Source organism: Rhinopithecus roxellana, chromosome 1 (genome assembly GCF_007565055.1).
Source record: "Rhinopithecus roxellana isolate Shanxi Qingling chromosome 1, ASM756505v1, whole genome shotgun sequence".
In the NCBI taxonomy this organism is placed as follows: Eukaryota; Metazoa; Chordata; class Mammalia; order Primates; family Cercopithecidae; genus Rhinopithecus; species Rhinopithecus roxellana.
In genome coordinates, this window is record NC_044549.1 from 74072683 (window position 1) to 74088935 (window position 16253).

Genomic DNA, 16253 nt, shown 5'->3' on the forward strand with positions numbered 1-16253 from the left:
GTTTTAGAAATTTAAAAATACTTTGTGTATCTGATGTCATATTAAATTTATATTGAATAATCACTTTTGTTGTGTTTCATTTATCTAGCCAATGTAGAAGTTTTTCGCAAGAAAAAAAGTCCCGTTGAAAATATCAAGAAGGTTGTAGCTGTAGGCTGAAAAGGATAAATATATAAGATTGTCATTTGCTAAAAGGCACGAGTTTCAAGTATTCTCTCTTTACTTTCATTTTATAGAGCCCTGGTCAATTTCACAGCCCCAACCAGTACTGAACAGGGAAATTGGAAAACTGCAGAATCGATTTGCAGAAGTGAAGTTCCATTTTCTTTTACACCTTCTTCATCAGAGTTGCTATCATTCTCATGTTGTGTGGTATTATTGAGAGTAGCCTGGGTATAGCTGATAATTGCTAAAAGTCATTCTCTTGAAATGAAAGCAGAAAAAAACAAGGAGCCTTCAATCTCTCATTTTCCAAATTTGATGCTTTCATAATCCTTCATCTTTGCTAGAATTTAAATGTAAAGACTTTTCTTCTCTCAAGCAACCATGATTATAGTGATTCTCTTTGCTTGTGATTCCTAGGTAAAAAAAAATAAATAAAATAATAAAGCTCTAAGTGTCTAATTTGAACTAAATATAAGACCTTCAAATATTCTGGTTCAGTTTTTCAATTTCCATCCTTAATTGATTTTACTTTAAACTTTAAATATAAGAGAAAATTGCAATATAGTACTTAATATCTTAAGATAAAAACTGGTTTACTTTTGCTGCTCTTTCCAGATGTGCAGTAGATTCAGGAAGTTCTTACTAAAATTCAAATTAGAGCTGTTTGAAAACAAAGCTGTAACCTTTGGCTATTTAGTATCAATCCCGAAAAGGAATCTCCCCAATATTCTTATGGATCATTGAGAAAGAATAGTTGTGGTACAACGGAGTCAATTTTTCGAGATCCTGCTACTTATTCTGTGTTTTTTAAATATGTAATGCCATCTGCCCAGTAGAATGGAGTCCATTTACAGTGCCATATAAATGGCAACTTTGTACCTATAATTTTTTTTCTATTTATTTTTAGATTGGCTTTTGTGCTTTGTATTCTGCTCCATCTTCAATTTATAAATCTTTGTGGGTCAAAGAATCAGAACACTGTCTTTTAACTAATCAAACAATATTGTCAAGTCTGTTTGTTACTAAGTTGAGAATTGAATTTTTTTTTAATTGGCCAAGTTTCTTAAGGCTTAAGTAGATAAACGGCTACAAAACAACAACGAAGCACAAACAAAACTCCTCAATTTTAAGAGATTTGAAAAGGTTGCCAGATAAAATACAGAACACCCAATTAAACTTGAATTTCAGATAAACAACAAATGATATTTTAGTTTAAATAAGTCTCAAATAACTCATGCCCTGTATTTTTATTTGCAATATCATCAGATGTTGTCAAAGCCCAAGGATTAATGCCAGTTTTTTCCTCGATACTATCCATATTGTCATAAAATGTTACCATTTTAATAAATTAGAAAGCAACACCATAAAAATGAAAAAGTAAAGTTATGAGTAACAAAAATTAAGTCAATTTCATCCATCCAGAAATGTGCACACAGGAAATTCACAAAGAGGAAATTATAAGTGCATATGGATATGCATAAACCCTAGTCATGAGGAAACACCACCGTTTCCTGTTAACTTGCATGGGATTACAGTATTTTGAGTTCTAAATTTCTCAGCAGACCTAGGAGACAGAACTGAATTGTTTTTCATAATTCTTTCTCTTTCTCAATCACAATTTAAATTCCAAGATCCTTTCTTTATCAAGAAGTTCAACTGTTTGATCTTTTCATTGCTAGAAAAGTTATGCACACGGGCTAACTATACGTCTACTGAAATTCTTCCCATTCCCTAATACTTCCTTACATTTTAACATTCTAGAAATAGCATTCCCAATGTTAACTCATTTACACCTTACATTTATTTTAAAAATATTAAACATCTATAATGTGCCAGGCACCCCGTTAGATGTTAGAAACACAAGATGAGTAAATAAAAATTAGTCAATAGTAAAATTTTGATTTTCTTTCCAAAGGGTTGCAGTCTATGAAGTCGATGGAATACGGATTACTATTACTTCACATTACAGATGAAGGATCTAAGTGTTCAGGAGTTGAAAGGTCTTATGTCAGTTCTCACATATAGTAACTAAAGAGCCAGGGCTTCAGTAATCATCCCTGGCTCCGGGCTCAGGGCACTCCGGTATTTTTTCAAAGGAAATCCCGGAATACTTAGTACTGTATCCCCTCCATTTCCCAAGGGCAAAAAGTAAAGCATCTTGGATGCCTCTATAACGTTCACTTGCGGAACAGGTGTTCTCTGGATGTGCTAGAAAACCAAGGCACCAGTGGGAGTTAGAGATCCTAAGCAGCCGCTGTAACCAGACCAAGTTAATCTGTGGAAACCAGAGCACCCGGCCAAGGCGATGCTATTTCAATTGGGTGTCATAGGTGACTCATTAGAGACGCCTTGCTTTTGGGCCTTCTGATATTTTTCTTCAGGGTGGGACGTCAGATTTCCTTTGCATTTTTGGACAACAGCCCTCCTGTCCATTTCCAAATTTTTCTGGTTTTACAGCTCTCACGCAGAGCTTGATTTCATACCGGAAGATAGTCACTGGCAGGAAGTTTACGGAAGAAGAAAAAGGTAAAAAAAAATGTGCCGGGGGCCAGGAGAGAGGCCTAAAATGGGGAAATTCGCACTTGAAGAGCTTTCCCTACCCCAGCCCCTCAGAATGACAGGTCTCCTCCGCCAGAAGACTACCTCTCCCGGCAGGCACTGCGCGCTCGACGGCCACAGGCTGGCCAGCTCTCTGCTCTCCACCTCCGCCCGAATCAGCCAATAGGAATTCCCGGCTTGGGCCTCCGCCCGACCCAGACCACGCGGGAGCCGGGGCAACTAAACTACATTTCCCGACACGCATGTGCTCGCGTCGCGGCCAATCAGCGCCAGGAATTCGGGGGCTAGGGGCGGAGCCAGATGCATAGGACACCCCATTGGCCAGGGGAAGCTTAGAAGAGCCGGAACCCGGGAGCTAGAGAAGCGAAATGACATTTCCTTTTTAAATAGCTGGAGCCGGGGCCCCATCGAGAAATGGCCGCGTCGGCAGGTGGGTCGTGTGGTGGCCAGGGCGGCGTGGAGGGAGGTGAGGGGGAAGGTGGACCGGGGCCGGCCACAGGCAGTGGGATGAGGACGTAGCGGTGCGGAGCTAGAGGGAAGGATGAGTCGGTGGAGGGGAATGAGGGGAGGGAGGATGAATGGTGCGGAGGGCGGTGGGCGGTCCGGCGGGACTGGGATGGGGAGGCTGGGTACCCGCCGGCGCTGCGCCTCAGGAGGCAGCGGGAGGCGGCTTGTGGGGGCACCGGCGGCCGCCGTTGGTCGAGCTTCCCTCGTGAGACTCTGCCCTCGGCTCTCGGCGGAGTCCGCGCAGACGCCTCGCCTGGGCTGCGAGCGCGTTCCCTCCGCGAGCACGGGTGCCGGGCTCGCCGGGCTCCGCAGGAGCAGGGTGGCCTTTGAACTTGTTCCGCCGATCGCGCTCCGCCCTCTGTCTCCCAGATCCTAAACTCGCGGTCCCACGAGGTCGTGCATATATCCACAGACATTTGTATATATTTGTAGGGGGGAAAAGCCTAGCAAGCAGACACACAAACAAAAAAATCCCGCGACGCCGTAACTGGCTCGGCACTTCTTGTGGTTGTACGATTTTTCTCCTCCTAGATTTAAGTAAGTCTTCCCCAACACCGAATGGGATTCCATCTTCAGACCCAGCCAGCGATGCCATGGACCCCTTCCATGCTTGCAGTATTCTTAAGCAACTCAAAACAATGTACGATGAAGGACAGTTGACAGACATTGTAGTGGAAGTGGATCACGGGAAAACATTTTCCTGTCATAGAAACGTTCTTGCTGCAATCAGCCCTTACTTCAGGTATGATGATGGTAGGAACTTCTGTTGGTATCTGCACCAAGCTCCCTTTCCCCCTCAGTATTGTCCACTTGATGTTTATATTGAGTTGCGATAATGAAATGAAACCAATGACTTTGTTTCTTGAGACTAGAAAACAGGTCCTCTCTTATTAAGACCTTCTTTTGACTTGAGGGATTCTTCTAGATTTCGGGTGATTGGTTTTTAAGTTAGTGGGCCTGTGTGTGTATGTTTGAGGTAAATGACCAGAAAATCTAGACTTGTGCTGGTCAGTATGGCAGCCAGTAGCCATGTGTGGTTGTTTAAACTTAAATTATAAATTAAATAAAATAAAACATTTAGTTCCCAGGTACGCTAAACACTTTTTGAGTGCTTGGTGGTCACCTGTAGCTACTGGCTGCCATATTGGGCAGCACAGAGATACAGCATTTTCATCATTGGCAATTTTATTGGACAGTGCTGACCTAGAATTTCTTTCAAAAAGTTATCCATAATGCATGTTTCTTTAGTGCATGGGACTCTTTTATAAAAGAGTTTAAAACATGTAGCATGTTCCTTCAAAAACAAATTACCACTCAGTAGATCGTTTAAATGCTATGGGGGTCAAAGCAAGAATGAATATAGTTTCTATGTGCCTAAGGCCCCAAATTAATAATTTCCAAGATTTCTAGAAGTACGTTAAACGAAGTTTTTATTTTTACTTCTATTGTTTACTATAAAACTTTTAAAAGTAAAACTTAAAAACTTGGGTCTGAAAAATAACTTCCTACTTTAAGATTAGTGGAAAAGGCAACTTTCTGCGTGGATTTAACTTCTTTTGTGTCTAATGCTCACTTTAAGCCTTTCAGTATTCACAAGTGGTGCATAAATAATAGTCAAGTTATCAACCACACTCTGAATGTGATTTTTCCTTTTGAAGGTGCTTAACGTTTATAGGGCACATAACTGTATAATGTTCCAACAGTAGTTTCTGGTTCCTCTTTCTCAGAATACTGGGTTAAATATAGTCACTTCAGTCTGATGCTTCTGATGTAACCATTTAGACTTGCCTAGGGTAGGTCATTGGACTACTAAGTATTAATCATCGCAAGACAGTGAGCTGGAAAACAAACAAACAAAAAACAACTTCACATATGCAGAAGGTATGAAGTTTGGCCTGGTAATGGAAACTTCTGGTGAGATTCACTTACCTAGATTATTAGATGTGGTTAGGTCATGTATTGCCTTATATCATCTTTATAATCCTATCTCTGCATAGTTGTTGTTCCATTTTATTTATGAAGAAGCTGAGGCTCCGTGAGATTACGTTTTAATAACCTGCCTAAATCATCTATCCAACAAGTAAATGGCAGAGGCTACATTTGATTCCAGAGCCAGGCTTCTTGGTCGCCATATGACTCTTAAGGAACAAGAGTGGGTACACTAGGTCCTTTTTAAAGTTTCCTTTAAAACATTTTTATTGTATATTGCATTTGAATAGTAAAAAAAAGCCAACAAAACAAAAAAAAATGCAAAGTAAAAATGTCTATATCTTACTGAAATTTAATAATCTGGATTCTATCATTTAAATGTCATACTTATGTATGCTTACTAAGTGTTGTATTTAATGTATGTATGACATTTAATGATAGAATACTTATTAAGTATAATACTTAGTAAGCATACATAAGTATGACATATGTATACATATTAAGTATACTTATTAAGCACTGTACTTAATAAGTATACTTAGTAAGTTTACATAAGTATGACATTTTGACTTTGCAGTTTCATGTTTCATTTTTGAAGGCCTAGAAAAAAATTTTACTTTAAAAGAAGTATGCTGTGATAGATTCCTGATTTTCTTGAATCCTTAAAATCTTAAATTCTTTAATTTTATTAAGTTAATTTTAAAAAGGAGTAAAAAATACTTGAGAAATTTTCTGCGGATATGATATGTGCATTGAAATAAAGATATTTGGCTAGAAAACTCAAGGATTAGAATTTGATCTCTTGCTAGAAGTTTTTGTACCGAAGTTTCTTGGTACCAGCGCTGCTTCCTGTGTGGGATGTAGCAAGTCATACTTAATGTTTCTACATCTTGCATCACTAGTGGAAGAATTAGAATAGCTGGAAATCTGGAATGGCTGTTTCATGATACCAGTAACTCATCAGAATTGAAATTTGTATGATCATTAGAAATTTTTCGCTACTCTGGATTTTGTGTAAGGAAGTGCCCTGGCTTCATTTATATTGCGTTTACATGAAGAACTTACTCTAGAGCAGAGGAAAACTCACGAAGTGTCAGACCACTCCTGTGTGTAAGACGAGCCTATTCAAGTCAGCAGTAGTTCCCATGATAAAGGGATATGTGGTATATCCTCCTTTGGGAGTTAATCTCTCCCTAACACAGGGCTTTATTTTTCTTTTTAATTGGTAGCTGTGTAGGTGAGTCTTGCAGCACCTGAATTGAAAACCAGCACATACATAGGAACATCTAGTTTTTAGTCATCAGAAAAGCCTGTGTGATACTAAATTAAAATGTACATTGTAGAAGTAAAACCAGGACTCGAAGATGATTAACCTGGGCAAGTTGAATCCTTGTACCTCCAGTGTTTCTCATACTGCATTTTAAAATAAATTCCATGAATTTGAGACATATTTTTTAAGTGACTGGAAATCTTTGCAATTCATTTTTCATAACATCACAAAAATTAAATAGGATGGGTCTGGATCATCTAGAATGAAACTTTAAAGGAGGGAAAAGAAAGGCAAATGATGTTTGCAAGTGACTAATACTTAAAGAGCCAGGCTGTGTAATGTTTCAGTCAAGAAAATCCCATAAATGCAACAATATTTTAATAATAGAAAAAAACAACTTGGTCTCACAGGTAAAAGTTTGGGGTTTTAAAAACTATTATCTTCAAATAATCGGTTAACTATTAAGCTCTGTTTAAAAGAGGCATTATATATTGACTCTACCATAATCTTTATTTATGTCTAGATTTAGATAGGTAAAATACAGTATCTTTGAGAAAATGAAGTATTTCCTTTTAAGCAAATGTTCTCAAAATTTCCAAGGGTAAGTGAAGTGATTATTATATTACTTATAATGGTTAAGGAAGCATTCAAAAGATAAAAATTTTAAAAAGGAGTAGGTGGAGAATATGTACTTTTAAAGAACTTCGTGCTTTTCTAAGATGAACATTTTAAAGATATATTTTGGATACAAGTTGCCTTGTAATTTTCACCAGGACATGAAAAGTTTTATTAGGTTGTTTCTTTGTATACTAATGTATCATGATGATACCTTTATAGGTATTCTTTTTTTTTTTTTTTTTTTTTTTTTTGAGATGGAGTCTCACTGTCTTCCAGGCTGGCACTCAGCTCACTGCAACCTCCGCCTTCCAGGTTCAAGTGATTCTCCTGCCTCAGCCTCCTGAGTAGCTGGGATTACAGGGTGTGCTACCACGCCCGGCTAATTTTTTATTTTAGTAGAGATGGGGTTTCATCACCTTGGCCAGGAAGGTTTTGAAGTCTTGACCTCTTGTGATCCACCCATCTCGGCCTCCTGAAGTGCTGGGATTACAGGAGTGAGCCACCACACCAGGCCAGTATTCTTAAGCTTTCTTACTGGCATGGCGCAATTTAAGATCTGATGTCCCTAAGGCAACTTGACCAGAACTCTGGATAGGGGCTTCCAGGAAAATAAAGTGATCTGGAATATGTGTGTCACCTTTTGATTTGCATTTACTTAGGTGTACTCTCCTTTTTTCATAGTTGGCACAAAGTGGGCTAGCCCTGAGAGTATTGGTTTGAGGTTAGCCTGACTAAGTCTTTCTGATACATTATCAATTTTTACTCCTATTCAGAATATCAGGGACTATTTTAGGAAATACTCAGTTTCAAAAGGTTATCTTTGTGGTAACTTTGTACTTTTAAAATCTTGCCACAATAATTTTGATTTATAGCACACATGTAATATTAACCACTCTTTCCTTCTTAGATCCATGTTCACTAGCGGCCTTACAGAAAGTACTCAAAAAGAAGTTCGAATAGTTGGTGTTGAAGCTGAATCGATGGATTTAGTGTTGAACTATGCCTACACCTCCAGAGTTATTCTCACAGAGGCCAATGTTCAAGCCTTGTTCACTGCAGCTAGCATCTTCCAGATTCCTTCCATCCAAGACCAATGTGCTCAGTATATGATCAGTCATTTGGACCCACAGAATTCTATTGGGGTCTTTATCTTTGCTGATCATTATGGTCATCAGGAACTCGGAGATCGATCAAAAGAATACATCCGTAAAAAGTTTCTGTGTGTCACCAAAGAACAAGAGTTTCTCCAGTTGACAAAAGACCAGCTGATAAGTATATTAGACAGTGATGATTTAAATGTAGACCGAGAAGAGCATGTTTATGAAAGCATTATAAGGTGGTTTGAACATGAACAGAATGAACGAGAAGTACACCTTCCAGAAATTTTTGCTAAATGCATACGTTTTCCCCTGATGGAAGATACCTTCATAGAGAAAATTCCACCTCAGTTTGCACAGGCTGTAGCCAAAAGCTGTGTAGAAAAGGGACCATCCAACACCAATGGCTGTACACAGAGGCTTGGAATGACTGCTTCTGAAATGATCATATGTTTTGATGCTGCCCACAAACACTCAGGAAAGAAGCAAACAGTGCCTTGTCTAGATATAGTCACAGGAAAGGTGTTTAAACTATGCAAACCACCAAATGACCTGAGAGAAGTTGGGATTCTTGTATCACCAGATAATGACATTTACATTGCAGGAGGGTACAGGCCAAGCAGCAGTGAGGTCTCCATTGACCATAAGGCAGAAAATGATTTCTGGATGTATGATCATTCCACCAATAGATGGCTATCCAAACCATCCTTGCTTCGAGCTAGAATAGGCTGCAAACTTGTCTACTGCTGTGGTAAAATGTATGCAATCGGAGGTCGTGTTTATGAAGGTGATGGGAGAAACTCACTAAAATCTGTTGAGTGCTACGACAGTAGAGAGAATTGCTGGACGACTGTTTGTGCAATGCCAGTTGCAATGGAGTTTCATAATGCTGTGGAGTACAAAGAGAAGATCTATGTTTTACAGGGTAGGTGCCTAAGTGATTCAATTTTTCATGGAAGGGTAACACATCAAGCGGTGGTTTACTTAATTATACTGAAACAATTGTGTTCCTGTTAATTGAGGAATACCTCCAGCTTCCTTATCAAACTATTGGAACAGTCTGTTCTGTAAAGAGCCATAAAGAAAATAAACTCTTGAATTAAAAAAAGGCAGGTATTGTTAAATTACTAAAATAATCCTATACTTTTTAATGATTTTGTGTCTTGATATCATGTAGAATAACTATTTTTGAAAACATTCTTTAATAAATAATAGTTCGGCATTTTGGGATAACTATTTCAGAGTACTTTGTAGGACTTGAAATAAATAGCAAGGTTGTTACATGGCTGTTTTTGCTCTTGAGTTACATTGAGATTTGTAGCAACTGGTGTTGATGGAATTTACTGGATTAATTTGAAAGAGAAAAAGGAACAAAGCATTAATTAAGTTATACTATTTAGTTACCAAAGAGTTTTATATAAGCCTTATTATTGCAAAAGTTATGAAACTTAATTACAAAGAGTTCGGAAGTATAGTCTTTAAGTTTCACCTTCACTGCTGTTTATGTTGCCTTTCATAATACATTTTCAATTGTTTTCACCAGAAAACTTTGAGATGTCACTTTTTTTTGGTTTGCCATTTTAAGTGGGACTGTCTGATATATGTAGTGGTTTTTGTTTGTTTGTTTATTTGTTTTAACTGTTAAGGACTACTTTGGCAAAAATACAGTAGAGGTAGAGTGACTGAGTCAGAGTAAATAAGACATTTGATTCAAGGCTCTGACTTGTGATAACTAGTATTTTCCTTTTATTTGGTTTCTTACACATTTTAGTTGCTTGAAAGTTTAATGCAGTGTAGATAATAGCAACATCCTTATTCTTCGTATGTGTCTCTCAACTGGTGTTTTTCTCACACTACTACTTAAGGAAAAGGAGCAGCTTCTATGAAGATATACAGTCATGTGCCATGTAATGTTTTGGTCTATGATGGATCACATACACAATGGTGGTCCTGTAAGATTATGATAGCATATTTTTACTGTACTTGTTCCATGTTTAGATATGTTTAGATGCAAAAAATGCTTCCCATTGTGTTTTAGTTGCCTGGAGTACTCAGTACAGTCACATGCTGTACAGTTTTGTAGCCTAGGAGCAATAGGCTACAGTGTAGCCTAGGTGTGTAGTAAGCTCCCATCTAGGTTTGTGTAAGTATGTTCTATGAAGTTCTTTGCACAAGGACAAGTATCACTTAACCACGCATTTCTCAGAATATGTCCCTGTCATTAATTGATGCATGACTGCCGTTATCCCATTGTTTTCTTTCTTTCTTCTTTCCCCTTCCCCTTCCCTTCTTTTCTTTCATTTCTTTCTTTCTGTTTTGTTTTGAGACGGGGTCTCACTCTGACACCCAGGCTGTTGTGCAGTGGCATGATCTTGGCTGACTGCAACTTCCGCCTCCTGGGTTCACATGATTCTCCCACCTCAGTCTCAGGCACCCGCCACCATGCCCAGCTAATTTTTGAATTTTTGGTAGAGACAGGGTTTCACTATGTTGACCAGGCTGGTCTTGAACTCCTGACCTCCAGTGATCCACCCACCTTGGCCTCCCACCATTGTTTTCTTTTGAAAATTGTGTTCCTTGCTCTAATCCTTTATTTAACTAAAAATTTCCTAGTAATGTCCGAGCCCATTTGTTTAAGTTCAGTGTCAAGTTAATTCCTCAGAAGGAGTTGTAGTCTCTGGTTCATTATTTTAGTGAAATAGAAGCACAGGGCATGATTTGGGTTTGCTGTCTTGCGGAAAAATGGAATATAGGAATGGATGTATAATCCATCCAGTATAGTTGGATGGGTTATGTCATCCAGTATGATGAAGCTGTGTATGTGTGTATTTTGGTCTTACTGCCTAACTGTTAGTTGATAGAGGTAGAATTAGATTCCTATTTGGAATGTGAAGGTTGTATATTAATGCAAACACTAAAGCAAACTAGCAATGAATTAATAGAATTTCAGGGCTGGAATTATTAACGTCGTTTAATTTGAGGTTATATTTTACTTAAGAGGACTCTGAAGCCCTAAGGATTTCTTAATTGCATATTATTAGCTTTAACTTATTAAAGAGTACTTTAGATTTTAAAATTCAACTTCTTTGGTTTGTCGTCTTTACCTTCTTATCTATAAGAAATTTATAGAGAGGTAGCACACATTACAAAGTTTAAATTTCCTACCTTCTTTATCAAGAATCCTGTTACAAGTTAGGCAATAAGGGCAGATGATGTGCAAGCAAATCTGAGAGCTTAACAAGCTATTTTAAGTCAGTTGAAGGCAAAGCATCACTGTTATGAAGTAGGTAGTTGAATTTGTAGATAAGAGTAACCCTAGTTCAAAACAGTTTTCAAGGGGAAGCTCAATTTAGAATCTGGTATTTCTAATCTAAACAAAGCCTCTTTACATAAATAAACCTGACATGCATAGTCAGAAGCTTATGTTGTACTATCGGTAGCTATTGAAGTATCATTTAATCTGTTCATAAAGGGTTCAGATTTTTATTACAAAGATTTTATACAGATGCTATAATTAGCAAAACTCTTATAAATCCTCACTACTTTAATTCTTTCAGACATTTTCATATTGGCAGTCTGACTCAGCATAACTTTTTATATTGTCAAATCAAAATAGAAACTGACTCAGAGTCAACATCACAAACCATGTATGTGTTTTCTATCTTATTAAAGGCATGTTTTCTCCTGCTGAATATTTGTCTTTGCATTATAGCAACATTCAGGTAAGCACATCAGTGACCCATAAGCATAAATCTGTATAATTCCATCTGCTGTCTTCTAATGAAATAGCATATACATTTATCATGGCATATTTATGGTGATGTTGTATGTATGCATTTTGGTCTTACTGGCTGAACACTACTACTAATGCTTTTTTTTAGAGTTAGAATGAAATGAATTTTCTATAAACACACAAATTGGATAGAGCAAATAGAATCAAGTTTTGTTTTTGTTTTTTTTTTGAGATGGAGTCTCACATTGTCACCCAGCCTGGAGTGCAGTGGCGTGATCTTGGCTCACTGCATCCTTCACCTCCCAGGTTCAAGCAATTCTCCTGCCTTAGCCTCTTGAGTAGCTGGAATTACAGGTGCCTGCCACCACACCTGGCTAATTTTTGTATTTTTAATGAAGGTGGGGTTTCATCATGTTGGCCAGGCTGTTCTCCAAACTCCTCACCTCAAGTGATCCACCCATCTCAGCCTCCCAAAGTGCTGGGATTACAGGCATGAGCCACTGTGCCTGGCCAGAATCAAGCTCTTAACAATTCTACCATCAAACCCGAGCAATTCCTTATACCTTCCCAATACAAACCTCCCAATTCAGGTTGATTATAATATTATCGGTTATATTGTGTCATGGAATGACAAAGTTTTAAGGTATTTCATAACCCATATGAATGTATCTCTGGAGATTATAAAGGAAATGTTTTAGAAAGTGAAATATATAGAAAATTATGCCCTTTAATCTTTAGAGGTTGTAGTTACAACATATAACCAAAAACCAAAAATAAAAATATACATATTCTTGTTTTCTTTTTCTTTTTTTAGGAGAATTTTTCCTCTTCTATGAGCCTCAAAAAGACTACTGGGGATTCTTGACCCCCATGACTGTGCCTAGAATCCAGGGCTTAGCAGCTGTATACAAGGACTCTATCTACTACATAGCTGGAACCTGTGGAAATCATCAACGTATGTTTACTGTAGAAGCCTATGATATTGAGCTAAATAAATGGACTCGTAAGAAAGACTTTCCATGTGATCAGTCCATAAATCCATACCTTAAACTGGTACTTTTCCAGAACAAACTCCATTTATTTGTTCGAGCTACTCAAGTGACTGTCGAAGAACACGTCTTCAGAACCAGCAGAAAAAATTCCCTTTACCAATATGATGACATTGCTGACCAGTGGATGAAAGTGTATGAGACCCCAGATCGGCTCTGGGACCTTGGCCGGCATTTTGAATGTGCTGTTGCTAAACTGTATCCTCAGTGTCTTCAGAAAGTACTCTAAATGAGTAGCAGGCCTTAGTGCATCACTGGCATCTCATTCTTAGGAAACTTGTCTTTGATACAAAAGAGTGCTGACAGTATTTCAGAAAGCTGAGAGAGTTTTATATGTGGAAAATGGGTATGCTTAAAGATCGCAGGGTAGGGAGGGATTTTCCTTCATCCTTGTGACATTTCATTTCAGTAAGGAAAAGACAACGAAGTGCAATTATCAGCATTTTTTTTTCCTGGCATAAAATCATCATTTCATTTTATAATTTTGTGATAAATAGTAACTGAGGTACCAGAAGAATCAGGACAACTATGCACTCTTGTAAGAGCATTTAGGGTATTATTGGGTAAAGACATCTAAACTCGTTTGATGTGACTTTTAATTTTAAATACGGGTAACAATCTGAGGCAATATCACTAGGACTTTAGCTGTGACCTCTCTAACACAGAGAAGCACTAACTTAGATCCTCATTCTTAATATTTATGTGTATCTATTTTTGTGTACTGTTTTCAAGTGTACTGAGATTTAAATATGTTCTGTTATTAGAGTAGATTGAAGGAAAAATTAGTCTCAGAAAGAGCTTTTAGTCTGATTGTTTCCATTTCCCATGTAACTTTAAGTTAAGCTAAAGTTTTAAAGTGGCAGTTTTCTGTCAATAACTTTTTCAAGTGCTAACACTGTCTCATTTGTGAAAATCTGGAAAAGTGCTCATATTCACAGGTGGCTGGTGCTAGTCTAACTTAATTCATGTGTGTAACTAGATAGATTTAAATGGTCTGAGCCTATGCCTATCTTTCATATTGGTGTGCATTTCATGGCCACAGTTCTTTACCTGTTGAACTCTTGTGATTTCACAAGATTCTCTACTTATGTGATAGGAAGATATGACCAGTTATTCATCTAACTGGACTCAATCTTAGAATAGTAGGAACATTATACCCAGTTTGCACTAACATGGGCCATTTGTAGCCCAACCTTCTCTTCCATCTACCTGTCCATTCATTATTGGTACAAGGAAAGGTAACTTATTTCTCTTCTGCGCAGAGCATAATGTGAAGTTTTATACCTACTTTTAAAATTCTGCTTTCCAGAAACATAAAATTCCTGCAGTGGTCTAATTTAATTTCTTTTAAGTTTCATACTACAATTAAAACCTCATTTTTTTTTTTTCCATTTTTGCACTTAACAGTGATGAATACTTTTACATTGGAATCCTCCTTCTAGCTGAAGGCGATTGAAAAGGAAAAGAGTGAGTGAACAGAACCATAGCTTTCTAGATACTAAAGCACTTTTTGTATTTAACTGATGAATTTCTAACAATCAGTTAGGAATATTAACATGAAGGACAAACCAACTTATTTGTGTACCTAAGGCAGGCATTGGATCAGTAACATATTTTACTAAGCCTAGCATAATTCATAAAGGGTATAAGCATAGGACAGATTCTGCCCTCAATCACAATATTTTTATTCACTTGAAAGCAAACTGGCATGGTTCGTATTTTAAAAATTTTGCACAACTTGTAATGTGATACTGTGAAACAAATTGAAAACATTGCCTCTTTGCATCACATACCTCGTTTTTCAGAAACTTTCCAAACTGCTTTACAGAGACCTCCACAAGTAGGGAATGTTTTCTGAAGCAGAAGTTAAAATGGACAGCATTTCTAGAATTAACATTTTAAAATCTAGTCTTAGCTAGATATGTGGTTTCTTCTTATCGGCGTTAATAGTATGTCTGTAATCTCTGTATAAACTTTGTCAATATTTTTACCTCCCCAGTTTTATCTTCTACTGTTTTGTTTTTGTTTTTTATTGTCATGCTGTTTTGGACTTATTACTGTGCATTTTAAAAATCATTCTTTACAGTTTTGCATTGCTGAGGAGAGAGAAAAAACAATTTTTTTTTTGCAAGAGATGTTCATGTAATTTATTTTTGAAAGCTTTGTTGAATAAGATTTCCTGCCGCTTTTTGACAATCTTGTGTATTTAGAAAAATGCATTACTTGAAAACATGACATAGAACATTGAGTTAGCAATTTACATGTGCTGTATGTTATATAAGAGAATGACATACTGTGGCTAATTCAACAGTAGATTTATTCTCTTTGTCGGCACAACAGTTGATCTTTTGGCTATAACAATTTATATTGAGGGTACGATCTAAGTTAAGTGTGTCAAAAGCAAGGCTTAGGATTTGTTATGGGAGTAGAATATATATTGAATTTTGTATGAAGAACTATTTGTTTAAATTATATAGCTGGGATATTTTGCCACTTTTAAAATGGATTCAGAAGAGGTCCTAGGAAACTAGATTAGTGACATGTGTGGGTTTATGTTTAGATATTTAAGGTGCATTTTCATAGTGTGATAAGACTTTAAGTAAAAGGCACAATGGGTACTACAGAATTAAAATGTAGGTCTAACATATGCCAGTTCCACTTTAACTTTGTTTTTGCATTTGAAGAATGTATGTAGCACTTTCCTATATATTTTTTACACATTGAAAACTGGACTTGGTATAACTATGTTATAGGAAAGTAGAAATTGTATTCTTTATTTTCCATCTTCGTTTTCTGTTCTACAAAGTTGATGCTTAAGCATCAAGCTGATTTCATTGGTCATGAGAACAAATGGATGTGATCATCAAGGAATCAGATTCCCTATGTAAAGCAGTTTAAAATGGAATTCAATGTTCAGTGCTCAGGTATGTAGTAAGTACTGTAGTCCTGTGGGGGCAAATGTGTAGATATTTTTAAACATTTTGCCATAATTGCACAATTTTTTGCATTTTTACCTGATGTCATTGTTTCTTATAATAAAACCTTTTCTGATTGAAAACTTCCAGTGTTGCAAAGTGATATCTGACTAGTGAGTGTTGCAGAATTAAAATCTGGTAAAAAATCATGAACCACCTTATGTCCTGATAGAATGGAATGAGATTTTAATCTATCGAATACCTGTTCTCTGGTAAAAAATGAACTAGTTAATATATATAATACTTTCTTAAATTCTAAAGCAAGCTCACTTATATTGGTAAATTCTTTGTTCTGTTTGTTCTGGCCTAAAATCTTGTTGTGTTTGACTCTTTTGTGTTGGTCCACTTTGC

At 37.1% G+C, this 16253-nt stretch overlaps 1 protein-coding gene across 2 annotated transcripts; it reads left to right on the forward strand.

Moving 5' to 3' along the window:
- The first annotated feature begins 3085 nt into the window (after positions 1-3085).
- Positions 3086-15985, forward strand: KBTBD8 (kelch repeat and BTB domain containing 8). Of its 2 annotated transcripts, XM_010362207.1 has the most exons (4): positions 3086-3154; positions 3763-3973; positions 7956-9070; positions 12693-15985. In XM_010362207.1, exons 1-4 carry the CDS (start codon positions 3139-3141, stop codon positions 13154-13156), a joined length of 1806 nt encoding a protein of 601 aa, XP_010360509.1. In that variant the 5' UTR covers positions 3086-3138; the 3' UTR covers positions 13157-15985. The 2 variants fall into 2 exon arrangements, with proteins under 2 accessions (XP_010360509.1, XP_030780704.1); XM_030924844.1 differs by lacking the exon at positions 3763-3973 and having other exon boundaries at positions 3090-3154; positions 12693-13156.
- Positions 15986-16253: the final 268 nt, after the last annotated feature.